Here is a 17,156-nt window from a genome sequence, read left to right on the forward strand (position 1 = left end):
CGACTGAAAACAGGAATAGTTTCTGGAGCAGGTGCCGGCTGACTGCGGGGCTCTGGGCAGGCTGTGAGCAGAGAACAGGAAAGGTCAGGCTCAGTGAGGGGGAGGTCTCACATCAGGACCAGCTGAGTGCAGCAGGTGAGGGGAGGAGTCCCGATGAGGTGGGCGTGGCTGTGAGGTCAGGTGAGCAGAATCCAACAGGGACTGCGACACAGACACAATTATGATTTTAGAGTACCGTTGGGAAGACTGGTGTTATTTTTATGTAGCAGAGGTGGACGCGCCCCCCCCCCAAAAGGGGTCTGGGCGCGTCCCAGGAAGGACAATACAAAAAATAAGTACACCAATTTAAGACCTGACAAAACTGCAAATTTAAGAACACACAAAACACAAAATGCAGACCCCCTGGGTGGGCTGTGGGCCCCGCTGACACCCTGATCTGGCCTCTTCTCCACCTCTGCTGCCTCCACTTTTATTCAGACAGGTACAAAAGCCTCTTCTACCTTTTTAAGGTAGCAGCGGCTCCACCTAAAAGGAAAAGGCTTTTTATCCACCTCAGAATGTGAAAGGCTCGAGTTTATAAAGAAAAACATCTTCTGAGTGTGTTTGCTGTTGCAGGCTGGATTGAAAGGTTTTCTGAAAAGGACTGAAAACTGAAAGACGTCGCAGCATTTATTTTCTTTGAAATCTCGGAGCGTTCTTTGCACAGCCAGTTGCTAAAGTTTAGTAAAAAAAAAAAAAAAAAAAGATAAATATATAAATAAATAAGGCAGAAGTCATGTACTACATGTGCGATGAAGACGGGTGGTGTCGGGCTGAAGGGGGGTGCAGGCCCCAACCTCCCCTTCACTGAGAACCTTTTCAACTGATCCAGCCACAAACTGATTTAATGAAAGCCTTGTTGCAGCCAGGCATGGCCCCACACAATCAGCTCGATATTGTCTGAACAGCTCACAGATGGCGTCCACCGAAATCAAACTGGGACGTTGTGCCAAGAAGACAAGGGGGAATTTGGCAGCGCTCCCCTGGCGCGTCTCTTTCTTGGAAAGTTTAACGCTGCCAGAGAGCTAAATGTATGCCGCACTTAACGTGAGCGCTCAAGATGTTTTAGCAGTCGGCGCTGGCTCCCTTGCAAATTGCTGCATTAGAATACAATCTTATTTGATTGGAATCCACATTTAACAAATTCAGGTGGGAGGTTCGGAATAACTTTTCTCAACAGGCTAGCGTGTCTAATAATTCAAAGTGCTGCTGCTACACTTGTTGCATAATGAATCACGAGTGTTTCAAGAGCACGAGCCCCTTTATGTGTTCACACGCATAAACTACAAGCGGCAGGATCTTTCTCGCCTCGTGAGCTTGAAGACGGCAGGTGTTTTAGGGTTAAGTCAAAAATTCACATCCCTGCCGCCACAGTGCACTTACATGGAAGTGATGTTTGTGTGTTGTTGACTATGAGAATCAGCGTTTCCTTCATTTTTTTTTAATTATTTTGATGTAAAACGTTTCCACGTCCGTTTCTCGGCGAGGGGACGTGTGCTGGCTGTGAGTCGTTAGCACTTATTCCATCTTCCGCAGCTTATCGGGTTATCAAGTCAGGGCGCGGTGCCAGCTGGTTAGCCAAGGGAATCCGAGCGTCCCAGTAATGTCCCAGTCCCTCCTGTGGGATCCTGAAGTCGTCCCAGGCCAGATGAGATATGAAGACTCTCCGGCATGATCTGGGTCTACCCCTTGGCCTCCCGCCAGTCGGTTATGTCTGGAAAACTTCCAACACAAGGTGCCCAAGAGGCGTTTCAATCAGAGGCCTTAACCGCTTCAACTCGCTCCTTTCATCCCTTAAAGGAGGAGTGCCTCTTTTCTCCGAGCTCCTTTCCTCATATCTTTAAGCACGAGCCCTGCCACGCTGCAGAGGAGACTCATTTTCGGCTGCATGAATTCATAATCTTAATCTTTCTCTCACTACCTAAAGCTCACCATTATAGATTGACTTTGTCTTCTGGCATAGTTTCCTCTTCACAGAAGGCCGGGAGAATAATCACATTACGCTGACGAGGCACCTCACCGTCTGTCAATCTCCTGCTCAGCTTTACTGTCACCTCTGGTACTTAAAGTCCTTTACAGGTGACCTTTCTGCAGCCCTGACAGGATGCCATTCATTACAAAGAAACACGAGGGGCAGAACAGACAAAATGCTTTAGTGCCATAAACTGCACAAACACAAAATATGCACAATACCGCAAGAAGTTTAGTTTAGCACTGAAATAAGCTGCACACTGTTCCTGCGTTGCTAAAGCAAAAGTCCAAACATTTGACGCTGATGGGGAACAGCTGAGAGAATAAATAAATACCTCGAGTGCATATCATTCTGAGGACAGAATGATTTTTTTATAAAGCTACTGTTACAGACGGCGTGCACTTCTTTTTAGATTCTTGACTCACATGAGACGTGGGGGATTTGTGCGTCTGCCGGTTGATGCTTCAGGACAGTCACTGTTAATTTCTCACTACCTGTAGCGCTAACTCTGCCTGCTCTGTGTTTGTGCCTCACTGTCATTTCTCACTGGAATATGTGTCGTGTTAGGAAGCCAGCTGACAGATGACTATTAAAGATGGCATGTGGTAAGAAAAGATAAAAAAAAAAAAGGGAGGTGGGGGGGGAGGCAGAATACATTGTTACCTCTACAGCAAGTTTACTGCTCCTCAGAGAGTTGCATTATTTATTCACACATCCTGACTCCTGTAAACTATCTATTTGTTTTCTACTGCTCTGTGCATCCTCGATTTTTTTAGTAAACAGGAAAGCCGTCTATTGAAACTTAAAATAAGACCACGGCACTGCCAGCCCCATGAGTCAACGCTGAAAAGTTGCCCAACAGCTAAACCTGTGGTGGGTGTGAAGGATACAGACAAATGTAATGTGACCATCTGGAGAGCATTTGTGCTTCTTTAATTCCATGTGATGACAGAAGGACAGTTTTTCTCCACTCAGGATGGAAATGGAGCACATTGGTATAAACGGAAACTGGTTAAAATAACCAAAATTACAGGTTTAAAGGCACACTTGATTTTATGGGTACCTTGTGTGAGAGTCTCACCAACGGTGGCCTACAATCAGCAGTGATGGACCGAAGAAAGTAGAAAATCTCTGTAGTATTGTATTTTATTGTGTAGATTTATTATGAGTCAGTGGTACACAACTCATTTTGTAAAGAAAAATGTAAAACCAGTGGGCTGCTTTCGTGTCTGCGACCGTGACCACCTTCAAAAGTCTTGTGTGACAGACTTAATGTGAGCAAAGTTGGTTTTTTTTTTCCTTTTTGATAAAACTGAGCTGTGAAAAATCTGCCTTTTCGTATCGTGGATGAGCTTTGAGGTCCGCAGGTTAAACAGCAGAGCTCTTGTGTTAAGAGACCACCGTGATCAAGACACTTTAGCAGGATGTAAATTTACCTCCGAAATCAGCGAGCGTCTCTTTGTTGCCCCGCTCAAAAAGAAGGGAGGATGAAAGTGAAACAGACAGACTGGCAGATGGACAGACAGCCAGTCACACAAGATTGAGAGCAGCACAGAGCAGAGAGCCTTAATATTTCAGATCCTATGCATTATTTATGGCCTCGGCGAGCCGGCTGAATATGCCAGAGTGCTCTTGGGTGAATGGAGAGTTTTCGATTCAGTACCACTGTGTGTGTGTGTGTCTGTGTGTGTCTGATTGGCGAAGCAGTGGATGAAAGACAAAGATGAAAGCAGCAGCCTGGAGGCTCGAACCACGAGATCCATCTGTTGATGGTATGAAGCTCTGAAGTTACTTTAGCTCTCAGGTAAGGCGCCACCGGTGGCCAGCAATCAGAGAGGAGTGTGTGTGTGTGTGTGTTTTCATAAAAATCAACGAGGCGTGGAAGTGATGCAGATGAGTTTTTTTTTTTTTTTTTTTTGGACAAACCACCTGCGAGCAGCAGTCACGAAGGCACACCTCCTGAAGAGTACAAACAAAGACAATGTAGAACGATTAACTTTGTTCTGCAGCATCAAAATTATATATTAATATTGTTAAATATAAATCCTGACATGTTGAACAATTTCTGCATATCTACAAAAAAAAAAAAAACAAACAAACTGTAAAGTTATGGGAAACATCAAAATTGACAATTCTTTCTTTAAAAAAAAAAAATCATGGGTAAAAACACCAGTCAAACTTTGACACACTAACAACACACGTGGACGGACACAAACGTCATGACACGTCATTATGTGTTTCCTTTTTGTCTTTCCCTGTTCCCCTGTATGTTTGCACACACCTGGAAATAAAAAATAAAAAAACTATTTCTGATTCTGGTAGATAGAGAAATAAAAATAACACACACACCTGTTCTCCTTTAGATACACACCCTGTCCCGGGTCGATGCACTCTGACTCCACAGCATGGCCCTCCATGTCCACTCCAGCTTTGAGGGGGGGGGGGGCAGAGGGGACCAGACCCCGCCCCCTCCCTCCCTTCCTCCTTCCTATTGGGCAGTATAAGGACCACAGGCTGTTTGGGGGGGGGCTGATTGAGGCAGCTTGACTCTCCGGCTGCTCAGCAGTTTTGTGGGGGGGGGGGCACTCTTCTTCCTCCTCCTCCTCTTCTTCTTTATTTTTTTATTTATCAGTATTTCGGTGGAGTGAAGCAGCCACAGCCTCCCGGGAGGAGGGAGGAGGGAGGAGGGAGGGGGGGAGAGGAGGAGGAGGAGGGAGGAGGGAGGGGGGGGAGAGGAGGAGGAGGAGGAGGAGGAGGAGGATTCAGCGGCGCCTCAGCCGGGACCTGAGGGCGCAGATGCGATCTGACTCCGCAGCGTCGCCTTCACAGTTTTCCGGACGCGTCTCTCCGGAGAGTCCGCTCCGAGGTCCGGATCCGGGAGCCCGCGGAGGGATGTCGCCATGCTGTGCACCAGGAGAACCAAAACTTTGGTGTCCACATGCGTGATCCTGAGCGGCATGACCAACATCGTGTGCCTGCTGTACGTCGGCTGGATCACCAACTATGTGGCCAACGGAGGTGCCAAAGTTCCGGAGAGCGTCGGCGGCGGAGGAGGAGGAGGAGGAGGAGGAAGAAGAGGAGGAAGAAGAGGAGGAGAAGGAGGCGAGGTGGAGAGAAAGTTGGAGGAGGACAGTAAAGGAGAAACCCTGAGGATTATCGAGAGGCTGGACCGGCTGGAGAGCGTCGTCAACGAGCACATTAAAGGTCAGCAGGGCGCGGTGAGGATCCGCTTCACCTGCGCCTTTTTCTCTCCATTTACTCCAAACTGCTCAGAGCTTTGGGGGAATGTCACGGCCTGAATATGGCAGGAAGGTTTCCTCTCTGAGTGTGTGGCTTCAAATCAATCAATTAACCAATCAATCAATCAATCGATCTTGTGAAAACACAGGAGCTAATCTTCTGATCGAAATGAGCTCTTCTCACCTGAGCCCTGTTTTATGGGCCAGTTCAGATATGTTCAACAATTAATGAGGTAAATAATGGAGAGATAAAACAGATTAGATGTTTCCCCTGTGAACTCTAATGGGTTTATAATCAGTTATGTGATATCAGGAAGGACATTCAATTAAGTCGATTAAAGCTGCATCTCTTCCTCTTCTTGGTGTTTGTGGCTTAAGAGGCTTTGAATTTTTCTACATTGTCTGGGCCTTTGATTGGCTTTTGTGATGTCACCAGTCAATATGTGGTCGTTTTTTCTGCAGCAGATTAACACAAAAACAGCCTGAAAACATCCAGTAGACATCAGTCAAAAAATGAAGTTAAGAACTTTATTAGGCTGATTTGCTGGCCTGTAGTTTGTCTATTTCATTTGATATTCAGGGGGACAAAGACACAATATTTTCATTTGAGAGGTTTGATCCAGAGAATCTTGAATATTAAAGTTTGTATTGATGTGGAAAAGAACTTTCCACATAAATACGATTGTGGCATCGTCAGGAAGTCACTGCTGTTTTTTTACAATGACTTAAACTGGTAGTGGAGTTAGAAACTCCGCAGCTCAGTCCTCATCTCTGCTGTTTCCGCTCACATCAGCTGCCTGTCGTGTGTCTTTGTGTGGCAAATACAAATTCAGCATCAGAATCGCTACAGGATTAATCAGCCGGCTCTTCTTTATGCTTTTTAAGTGTGCACGGGACCAAATCCATCAGCGGTATGTGTCCCATTTTGATGGTACTACATCATCGCCCCATTTCTGGCCCCCTCTGGCCAACTCTTTAAGTCCAACCTAAATCGAGAAATCAGATTAGGTCGTTTTGTTTTACCATCAAATCAGGTCAGAGCCGGACAAACTTCTCCAGGTGCGTCAGAATGTGACATTTATATAAAACCTTCTTCCGTCAGACCTGTGCTGGTTTGTTTACTATCAGCGTGAGAGGAAAACTCTTCATTGATAAAATGCCTCGCTGACTTGCATGCAAACAGGGATAATTATATTCTGAGTTTTGACTATCCTCTTCAGCGCCTTACGTTAGTGAGTCAACACGCTGAAAAGTGGGACAAACTTCCTTTATCCGGGGCTAAATGGGACACTGCATGCTGCATGAACCCAATTCAGGATTTTAGGGAGTCATCATTCAGCGAGAAGGCCGCTGATCCAGGATCCATTTTCACTTTCAAATAAGCTGGACGTTGCTGAGGATGATGAGCGCATTCATAGTGCAGAAAAAGCTCAATTCTAAACCTCTGGTCCCAATTCGTTCCCATTTCTGCATGTGCTCAGATTTCATGATGGGAAATATTCAGATTTAGTTGTTTTGTTTTTGTTTTTGTTTTTTTTGCAGACGCCTCACATAGACGGGTTGAGCCCAGCTGTTCATGCTTTTAAACGCCACCTGCTGCCGCGTTAGACGCTCAGATAATTAAGAGGGACAAATAAAACAAATCTATATAATCCTGAATCTAAATGTGACGCTGTGATGTTACAGAGTGTGTTTACAACAGGGGGCACTGTTTCCAAAGTGGATGGGGATTGTTAGGTGATTCAGGATCAGTCTCTCTCAAGTAGGAAAGAATGGACAGATAACATTATCCTGCTCACTGATGATATAAGATGCGACGCCTCCTCCCAGTCTGTAAGCTGTGATTCAGAGAAACGTCTGTTTACCAGTGCAGCACTCCATCTCTTTGTGCACTGACATGTTGAAGTAGACTGCATTAATGTGGAGAATGGCAGGCTGTTGAATCTGCATAGGCTCCCGGGTTACAGCGGGTGAGTAAATTTCCCCTCAGGAGTGCTTGGCACACTCCTCTGCTACACTCCACTCGGTCCTCGGAGCCGGTGCCATATTACATTATCGGCCAGGGGCTGATGTGTTTATGTGTTTATGCTTTGTCACCGATACAAAAAGATCCAAGTACAGTGAGGAATCAGGTTTGGGCATAATTCAGTCGTGAGAGGTGAGCAGAGAAAATACAACCTGCAAATGGATGGATATATATTAATATAAAAAATGAATGGAAAAGTACACTGGCATATCCGCTACGGAGCATTTGTACTAGTTGAATGGGTTATATGAGAATATAAATATTACTGTTAAAGCACTAAATATTTATATACTCCTGACTATAAAATTCTGCTGTATTATACATATGGACTTGAATTTTGTAACATCGTGGACCCCTACAGTGATAAATATCAAAGAAATAATATTTAATATGAACGCCCTGATAAATGTTTTTTTTTTAATTTTATTTCTGGAGTTTTGTTTCAGTAGATATTTTACTTGACTGTGGCCTCTAATGTCACACACAGTGTGTGTTGCATATCACAGAGTTGGCCATCTCCTGTTGGGAGAAAGATTCAGTGTTGTTGTTCCTGAGTGAACCGAAGGGCTGCTGCTGCTGTTTCAGGACAATCCATCTCTGAGCTCTGCTTTAATTTGCAGCAGTAGCCTCACAGGTTGGTCTGAATATAATACATCTCTGATATTAGAGTACCTCCCTGCCTGTGGAAACAAAAAACAAACTCTCATTCCTGTTTGTGAATATAGAAAACCAGTGTCAGTCAGACCAGTCCTGCTGAGAGAGCTGCTGTAAGTGAAGAGTCCTCATCCTTGAAGCCTTTTCTTTTGGAATAACTCCGACACTCGTCCTGCTCCTGTCAGCCTCTCGGAAATAAGCAGAATGCTAGTTCCCGTTTTTTAAGGTCCTGTATCACCTTCGACAGCTCTACAGAATTCCTCATTGTCCTGTTTCTGCAGTGAAAACACTCCAAAGAAATTAAAAACTTTCTTGTCAAGGCTGCATCAGATACCCAACTTTGTGGCCACGCTTGTTAATATTCTCAGTTCTGAGTATATAGTAGTTCGGGTTTCAAGGCTGTGTGGTTTCAACTCTGATTGTATTTGGCCAAACGTGGAACTATCTTTTTAGCTAAACGGCTAAGTTTGGTAGCAGTTTTTGGGCTTTATTGCAAAGAGGTGATGACGTGTGATTGGCTGTTAACTAATATTTAAAGCATATATACGTATTTTGCAAGACACATTTTGGGAAAATATGATCAAATAAAAGCATATTGAAGTAGAAAATCTGTGATAAAATGGAAATTAACTCCAATAATCACGATCAGAATAATCAAGTGATTCCAAATTTTAATGATTGCGGTTTTAATGAATTCACAACGTTTTGGTTGATTGAAAAATTTGAATTTCATGATGGCTTATTGACGTATTCATAATGAGCACGTGGACTCCATTTGGAATCAGTTAAAGGCTGGATTTTCTGTTGAGTTGACTGTGATGGTGCCACGTTACATCGCCGGCTGTGTCGGTGGGGAAGAGATTCAGGTCATGAAACGGTGCATGTTTCACCCTATTTGTTTTCAGCCATTCACCACAGCGCCGCGGGGCTGAGGCGCACGATGAAGAGCCGGAGTATAATTACTTCTAAGACATGAAACAGAATTCATGGCCACGTATTCTTTCAGCCTCGTACGTCGTCGCAGCGTCTGTCTCCTCACATGCGATGTTGTATTTTGATCTGCATTGTTTGTTTCCATCCTGCCACGAACAAGTCTTATTTTTAGAAGTCTCTTTCATGAGTCAACGCAAGTTGATCCATGTTGACAGTCTGCTGAAGAGTGTGGACTTGAGTGTGTGTGTGTGTGTGGGTGCATCAGAGTGGAAGTTGCGTGTCGGTTGTGCCATCAAAGATGCATGGTAGTGGTGTGAGATCAGATGTGGAAGTTGTAAGCCTGCCCATGGAGCCTGTGAAGCGTTCCGTGACGAGCCCCGTCGCTGTAAACATCCTGACATCAGGCGGTTCGGGCTGCGCAGGTACACAGAAATCAATGCTCCTTTTTGGTTTCTTTTGCTCTGTGCTTTGAGGTTTACTTCAGCTGTTGCCCTCTGGGACGTCTGGGAGAACGCCACAGTGAAGCAGTTTGGAGGAAGAGCGAAGGAAGAAACCAAACACTGGTGCAGGTGGACGATCCAAACTGTTGGACCCCCCCCCCCCCCCCCCCATTAAATCCAGCCTGACTTCTCTTCCTCTGAATGTTAAACACCTTCGCCTCTATCGCCATCTGCACTCTTACTCTTAATATAGTTGACAAATCCATTTTTAAGATTCCTTTTTTTTTTTTTCTCCCCCCCCCTCGTCTGTCGGGTGTGTCACTGGGTTTCGGATTAAAGCCTGATTGCTGTGGTTGTGTTTGCTCTGAGCTGGGCTGGAAGCTGATGGATTATTGACTGATGTTCCAGGGAAATTCACACCTATCACTTGATGCAGGCGATCTCTAAGGACCAACCCAGAGTTTCGCTCGTTCACTGACATATCAAGGAATATATCAACTGAATAATTTCATACCCACTTCTTGTCCAAAAGGTTCCGGTTGCTAAAGAGCGAATCATTTTTGCGTCATCTTTTATCATTGGCACCATTTCTGTCTCAGTCAGGAGCTGATTTTAAATCTTATCTGATGATAAGCAAAGTTCCACAGCGTTTCCAGGGCCATTGGAAAATGTTGTCGCCAGTCCCCAAGGAGCCAAATTTAGACTGTACTTCCTCCTGTCAAAAAGCAAAATTAGGAGCTCCTAAATTTCTGCCGGGCTCTGATAAAACACTGAAAGTCCACAGAGGTACATGTCAGCATAGGATTGATCGGGCTACTTGTTATGTTGGTATCTTTTTCATCAGCCGGGAACTCTACAAGGACGACTACGATAATTATTCACAATAAGCCTCACAAAGCTGTACTGTAAGTGCGCTGTGTCCCAAAGGGAAATGCACGATAACAGAAAAAAATGCCAAGATGGAACTGGCGTTGAAACCAGATTAGAGAGCAGCTCTGTTGACTCGGTACAGGTTGATTTTGTTTCTTTCCCAGGAGTTGTCTCAGAACTGTTAGCGCCGTGTTGAAATGAAACTCGTTTGGCTGAATTGATATGTGGGAGCTGCAATTCGCCCAACGAGGAGAGAAGACGCAGCAAGCAGAATATTTGTCTCCGACCTCATACAACCTTGAAACTCAGTTCTTCAACTAATGTTCATTTAAAAAAAAAGCCATTTAGTTAGTTCAGATAATATGCTGTTCACATGTACAAACCTTAAACATGATATGAAAGGAGCTCATTAAATCTGAAATTCCGCCTTGCTTTGTAGTGTATTCCTCTGAGACTTAAAAAAAGAAAATGTCTTGTATTATCTCCTTTTTATCTTCAGTTACAGAGCAGATCCGAAGTTTAGGGGTTACATGATTTGATCTTGGATAAAAAAAAAAATAATCTGAAATTTATCAGACGGAGCCACGCAATCAGCCTTTTGGTGTTTTGGCTCTGTGGACAGTTTTATTTTATTTTTTTAAATTCAAGTGTTATCTTTGTAAAATATAAATTACGTTTATCCAAAAGGCTGCAATGGGCACAGCTGACACAACACTGATACCGCCATTCCTCAGGTTATTTCACCTCGTTTAACAAAGTGTGTGAAGAGCGGTGCTAAATGTGGCTGTTCGTCACAGACTGTCCTTTTAAAGCTCCCGTACTTAAAGCTATTCCTGTGTTTTATTCCAAGTGTTGCTTTTTATACAGTCATTTAGTTTGACATCTCGTCTTTCAGTCAGCCAATCACAGGAGAGCTGGAGTTCCTCTCCTCTGGTTGGTTTTCTGACTGTTCGAATGAAAACACAGCAGCCAACCGAACTCTTTAAGGCTGGACGGGCTGAGGACATCCACCGCTTTGTTGTGACATCACAAAGTTACAGAAGTCCTGACCGCTTACTTTCTGAGTACAGCACTGTATTTATCTTTGGACTGAATGGTTGTGTATTTTGTCAGTGTTGATATGAAAGCCAAGCCTCCTGTATGATAAAGGCCTCTCACTTTAAACAATAAGGGACCTTCTGCCCCAGTTTAACAGAGAAACTGGGGCATAAATTAAGAGTTTTCACTTCAGCGCTAAAGGGAGCTATGCACAGCGATCAATATCTGTCCTGACACTTAACACGCACAAGCACAAACCCACACGGACCCCACAGAGTGTCATCATGGACTTGACCCTCACTGTAGTTTGCAGTCTTTACTTGACATATATGTGCAGACAACTCCAGCACATGGACACACGAGACGTGACACACAAACGCACACTTCTTCCAGCTCCCAGTCGCATTAAAGTGCGAGATGCAAATGCAGCCGTTCATGCGTGAACGCGTCTCGTCTTATAAGCAGCATGCTTGTGCACTGTGTGCTTGTGCGTGCTGTTTGAGATGTTGTGCGTTTGTTGACGCACTCGATTCGATCCATTCCATCCTCCAGTCTTTGCCTCTCTGGATGCTTTCATCATCCTCCCGACAGCTGGCTGCGCAGTGGAGTCACATGTGTCCGACGCAAATCTACCATTTGGTGAAGACGTCGCCGTCACTCACTGTCTTCTGAATCCCACGATTTATTTCCATAAGGCTGCATTTTGGCTCCACGGGGAGGCTTTTCTCTGCGCTGTCCCGCAGCTAAACCCCTCCAGCGGGGCTTTAGGAGGACTACTGCGCACTCTAAGCTTCATGATGTTGTCATCTGGTGGCTGCAGGGAAGTGCTTGACACATTTGGTGTCAGGACTCCTCTTAAAGTAGGATCTCTGAGGTGCCGGTTTGCTGACAGGAGAATAAAAAAAATGGATATTCAAATTGCGGTGAGAATGAAGCACAAAGAGCTGATGCAACCGCGTTGGTGTTCGTTGCAGGCAGAAAAACGATGAAGCTGAAGTTTTTGGACGGGACCATCAAACAAAGCTGCATGCTCAGGGGGCGTGGCTGCTGTGTGATTGACAGGACCACCCTTCACTCACTCTCCAAACCCAAACTGCTTTTAAAAAAAAAAAAAAAAAAAAAAAAAAAAAAAAATGCTATTTCACAAACTTATAGGTGGTGTTGATGGTAGCCACCAATAATGTTGAGGACAGTAACCACAGCCAGAAAGATTTCATATATAGAGACAACCAGAATTTGCTAAAATCAAAAGTGGATCATCGTAGTTGTTCATATTTGTTTCATTGAGGGGGAAAAAAACAGATTAGGTGGCGTAACTGAATTTCATTGTATGTTTAACTGTGTGACACACTACTTTTATTAAATTCCCACATGCACACCTTAATCCCAGACAGCAGACTCCATTCAATTGCATTCATTTAAGAATTACCGGGAGACTCAGCTGTCTTTGTTAGACGTGGAACTTTCCACCTCTTCCTAATTCTTCCAGACTTTCTGTCTTTCTGTAATACTAACATCATTAGAGATTCACTTTCAGCTCCCCGGACCCAGATTTCCCTGAAGTCATCAGAGTGCTGATGCAAATTCAGGCGACTCTGAGCTCTAACTAATGTTGTCCAAGTCGTGTCGATGGAGCTTTTTTTTTCTCCAAGGTCACCGAGGGTTAGATCGTTTTTCATGTTATTGCTTCATGACGTTCTACAAAAACCTTGAAGGCAGGATATTTTGTTTTATGTCTTTTGTAATACTTGCATGTACGCAAAAAGTTAAACAACAACGGCAACAAAAAGAGGTTAAATAAGTCATTGACTAGAACAGGGTCCAAACTCCAGGCTCCTCAGTGAAAGTCCTCAGAGTTTCTGAAGCTTCTCTGGCAAAATGTTCTAGTTTTTGGCTCTTGACATTTTAACTTTTTACTCCCTGAAGCCAGCAGTGACGGACAGGAGAAGGCAGGGAGAGACAAAGAGCTGGATTCAAACCCTGACTCTCAGCCGAGTCTCGCCTTGGGCTGGACTTTTTGGAAGGTGAACTTTCGTTCCAGGTTTTCATGAAAGGTATCTCTACATTTTGCTTTCTCCAGCTTCTCCTCAGCCGTGGCTGGTCTTCCTGTCCCTGCTGCTGGGAAACGCCCACCATGCTCCACCATTTGGGGCAGTCCCGGACCCAGATTTCCCTGAAGTCATCAGAGTGCTGATGCAAATTCAGGCGACTCTGAGCTCTAACTAATGTTGTCCAAGTCGTGTCGATGGAGCTTTTTTTTTCTCCAAGGTCACCGAGGGTTAGATCGTTTTTCATGTTATTGCTTCATGACATTCTACAAAAACCTTGAAGGCAGGATATTTTGTTTTATGTCTTTTGTAATACTTGCATGTACGCAAAAAGTTAAACAACAACGGCAACAAAAAGAGGTTAAATAAGTCATTGACTAGAACAGGATCCAAACTCCAGGCTCCTCGGTGAAAGTCCTCAGAGTTTCTGAAGCTGGCAAAATGTTCTAGTTTTTGGCTCTTGACATTTTAACTTTTTACTCCCTGAAGCCAGCAGTGACGGACAGGAGAAGGCAGGGAGAGACAAAGAGCTGGATTCAAACCCTGACTCTCAGCCGAGTCTCGCCTTGGGCTGGACTTTTTGGAAGGTGAACTTTCGTTCCAGGTTTTCATGAAAGGTATCGCTACATTTTGCTTTCTCCAGCTTCTCCTCAGCCGTGGCTGGTCTTCCTGTCCCTGCTGCTGGGAAACGCCCACCATGCTCCACCATTTGGGGCAGTCCCGGACAGGTGGTGAGCGCCGGTTCCTTACCAAACGGCTCAAAAAGGGATTAATTAGTCCAGACAGACCTTCTTCAGGTGTCTTTCACTGAGGAGAAGCTTCCAGCAGCTCTGCAGTCGTACCCTGATCTGTGCTTTTTGGCAGTGACGACCGTCCCTCTGGAAAAGTTTTAGGAATAAAAAAATATAAGTCTGCTCATGATCCCTTAAAGCTTTCAGACACTTCGGGTGCTTTGGCTTTATTGTCTCAAACATTTTATTTTGAGAAGAATTTCTTTTTCTTTGTTCCTGAAACAACAGAGATTTGTAGGAATAGAAAAGCAGCACCACACTAATCTGCCTTTTGGGCACTCCTGTGACTGAATCGGAGACTCTTCGCCTCCAGCTGTCCAGCGCAGAGAGACGGCTCAGCTTCTGCTAGCTTACCTTAAGCTCTTATTCTCTTTGGAGGCCAAATCCTGCATTGAAAACACTGAAAATATTTGCTTTTCTATTTGCAAAGCTGTAATTTGTGGATTTTAGGTTTTCGTTTTGTTTTTATTCATCCGCCCCATCCATCCTAAGAGCTGATCGCAGTCGCTGTGTTAAGGTTTCCTCTGAGTTTATTAATGAAGTCGACATCTCTGCCGGTGGCACACTTTCTAACAAACCACTTGATGAGATGTATAAATAATACATGATCCCAAAAACCCTTCATATGCTTTTCTAGAGCTGCGCTGGTGACAGTGAAACATGAGGGACGGAACCACATGTGAAACTATAGATTATTACTGCTATTTATTTTTTCACTTATACAACAGATATTTTTGTATAATTTATAGATTCATAGCAATAAATACACCAATCCAAAGCACAGCGTTACATATTTTCTGAATTAATATCCATTTGAGCTCAGTGTTATCTATATTTAGATATGATCTTTAAGTACTTAATCTAAATTACTGTACCTAATATTTATATCATGCTGATATACATTGTGTTCTAAATAACAAAAGATATTTTTGATAAGTATTTGAGCTTTCATTCTTTGATGTTCCTACCTTTATCTGTTCTTGGTGGCTGTAATTATATTTTTTTTTGTTCTGCGCATTCCCAAACATGAAATTCCTTCACAGATGGCCATGTGCTCCGAAGGTCACCCCTTAGACCTGCTGCTTGGATGTGATTTCTGTCCCCTGAGTCTTAATTTGCTGGATATGCCTGTAATTGACCATAAAGCCATTATTTTTAAAGTTAAACTACTACTCTCTTCTCCTTGTCTCTCACCTCCGTGTTCTCTTTTACATCATCATCCTTTTACTCCATTATATCTTTTCTTCCAGATCCAGATGCTCGATTAAATTCATTTAATGATCAGTGCCTTTCCATCCTCGACCAAACTGTGCTGTTTATAACCAGAAAACAAAAATTAAATAACCTTCAGTGGCTCAACGATCCTGCTCAAGTTCATAAAGGACTTGAGGAAATATGAAAAAATTAAAAACTAATTATTATCCAGAAACCAGCTCAGAATAAGAGATTTGTCTTATTTGTCTGAGCAGATTTCTGTCTGAGGGAAAAAAAGTTTCCTCCTCATGTGTTGAAGTGAAGGTCCCAAACTCTCAGGTTTCATATCCGGCTTGCTCTTTTAATTCCTCCCAATCTGTGTTAATTATTCACCTGTTTTCAACCCATTACGACTTCAGTGTAGGTGAAATGAACTGTGTTCCTCCTCTTGCACCTGAAACAGGGCCGCTGTTTATTTAGTCACTTTTATTTTAACAGGTTGCTGGCTCGTCCTCTACTTCAGCAAATGCGTAAATTTCTGAATCTTTTACTGCATTTTCTACGCAAGGTTCTAGAAAGTTGATACCTTTTAGTATAATGGTGTATATCATATAATAGTGTTTTCAAGTTTTCAGTCTTGTTTCATAGCACTTAACACAAAGATGGCACTCGTTAAGGTTGCCAACAACATCCCATTAACTGTGCATGGATCTTCTACAATTACTCTCCTTCTTGGTGTAATATTTTATCCTGCAGTGTTCATGCCTCTCCAGCAGAACTTCCTCTGTCACTTATCTGAGAGGTGGTGTCCCTCAAGGTTCTGCTCTCGGTTCCCTTCTGTTTTCCATGATTGCTGCCAAATGACAAGGTTTTTCAGCCTTGCATTGTTTCTTTAATTATTGCTACGTCGACCACAGTCAGTTATACACACAGAGAGCATGTCTCCTAACATCCTAACCGATCTCTCAAGCTACAACTCAAATTTTCTTAAATTTGGAATGATGTCTGAGGCCACTCGATTTGCTTCCCCTAACTCCATCCGATCAGTTTGTGAGGCCAACCTTCTTTTGACGACCAAATTAAAGCAGCTCTTGTTTCCTGCAGCTCAAATAGATCTCTAAAATTAGTCAATTTACTGATGTCATACATATTGCAGGCTCATGTGTGTTTCGCCCTAAGGTCTTACTCAGTGTCAATCAGAGCTCTCGCTCTCTCTCTATCGTCCTGACTCAGGAAAAAAAAGGCTTCCACTTGGTTTATTATTGAGATTTTCCTCTCTGCCCCGGCTCCCTGTTAGACCTTGAATTGATTAAAAAATGTCATTCCTCACCTTAAAGGCTCAAACTCCCTCCCTCTTAAATCCGCTCTATGATTTATAGACCTGGTATGTGCCTCATAACCACTGAGATCTGCAGATGAAGCCCTGCTGGTCACTCCCTGGTCTCAGTTCGTGACAATGTGCTACAAGTCTTAACATTATGGAAATCTTTGCCCTTTGAATTACACACTGAGTCTCTTCTAAATGTTGGACATATTTTATTCATACATTTACTCCCTCTTTGGTCATCCTCTTGTCTGCATTCGTGCATTTCTGTTCTATTTTTTTTTTTAGTCATATAAACTGTTGGATAAATTAGTTTTCGCTTTTCTATTAGTGGCAGACAAGAGCAGGCCGACGTTTTCTAATATGACTTTGTCGCATACTTTACCGAAGGCGTCTGTCACCATCTTTCAGTGTCTCTGGGCCTGCAGAGAGCATCAGCATCAGGAGTGTCTGCTTGTCAAGCCCCTCAGGCTTAGTGTCAAATCCTTTGTAGGTCTGTGGACACAACTGTAGGATACTTGTTTTGTTACACGGCTCTGCGGGATTAATAGTGAATTGATTGATTTGTTGTGATACATCACTGCCTGG

General features: G+C 43.7%; 1 protein-coding gene across 2 annotated transcripts in view; it reads left to right on the forward strand.

The window, feature by feature from the left end:
- The first annotated feature begins 4,861 nt into the window (after positions 1 to 4,861).
- LOC115056867 (polypeptide N-acetylgalactosaminyltransferase 18-like) overlaps positions 4,862 to 17,156 on the forward strand; it is a 114,233-nt gene continuing 101,938 nt past the window's right edge. For both annotated transcript variants that reach the window (XM_029523633.1, XM_029523634.1), the window contains exons 1-2: positions 4,862 to 5,029; positions 5,093 to 5,215. In XM_029523633.1, coding sequence (XP_029379493.1) covers positions 4,912 to 5,029; positions 5,093 to 5,215 — 241 coding nt within the window. In that variant the 5' untranslated portion in view covers positions 4,862 to 4,911. The remainder of the gene's footprint in view (positions 5,030 to 5,092; positions 5,216 to 17,156) is intronic.

Source organism: Echeneis naucrates, chromosome 16, assembly GCF_900963305.1.
Source record: "Echeneis naucrates chromosome 16, fEcheNa1.1, whole genome shotgun sequence".
NCBI lineage: Eukaryota > Metazoa > Chordata > Actinopteri > Carangiformes > Echeneidae > Echeneis > Echeneis naucrates.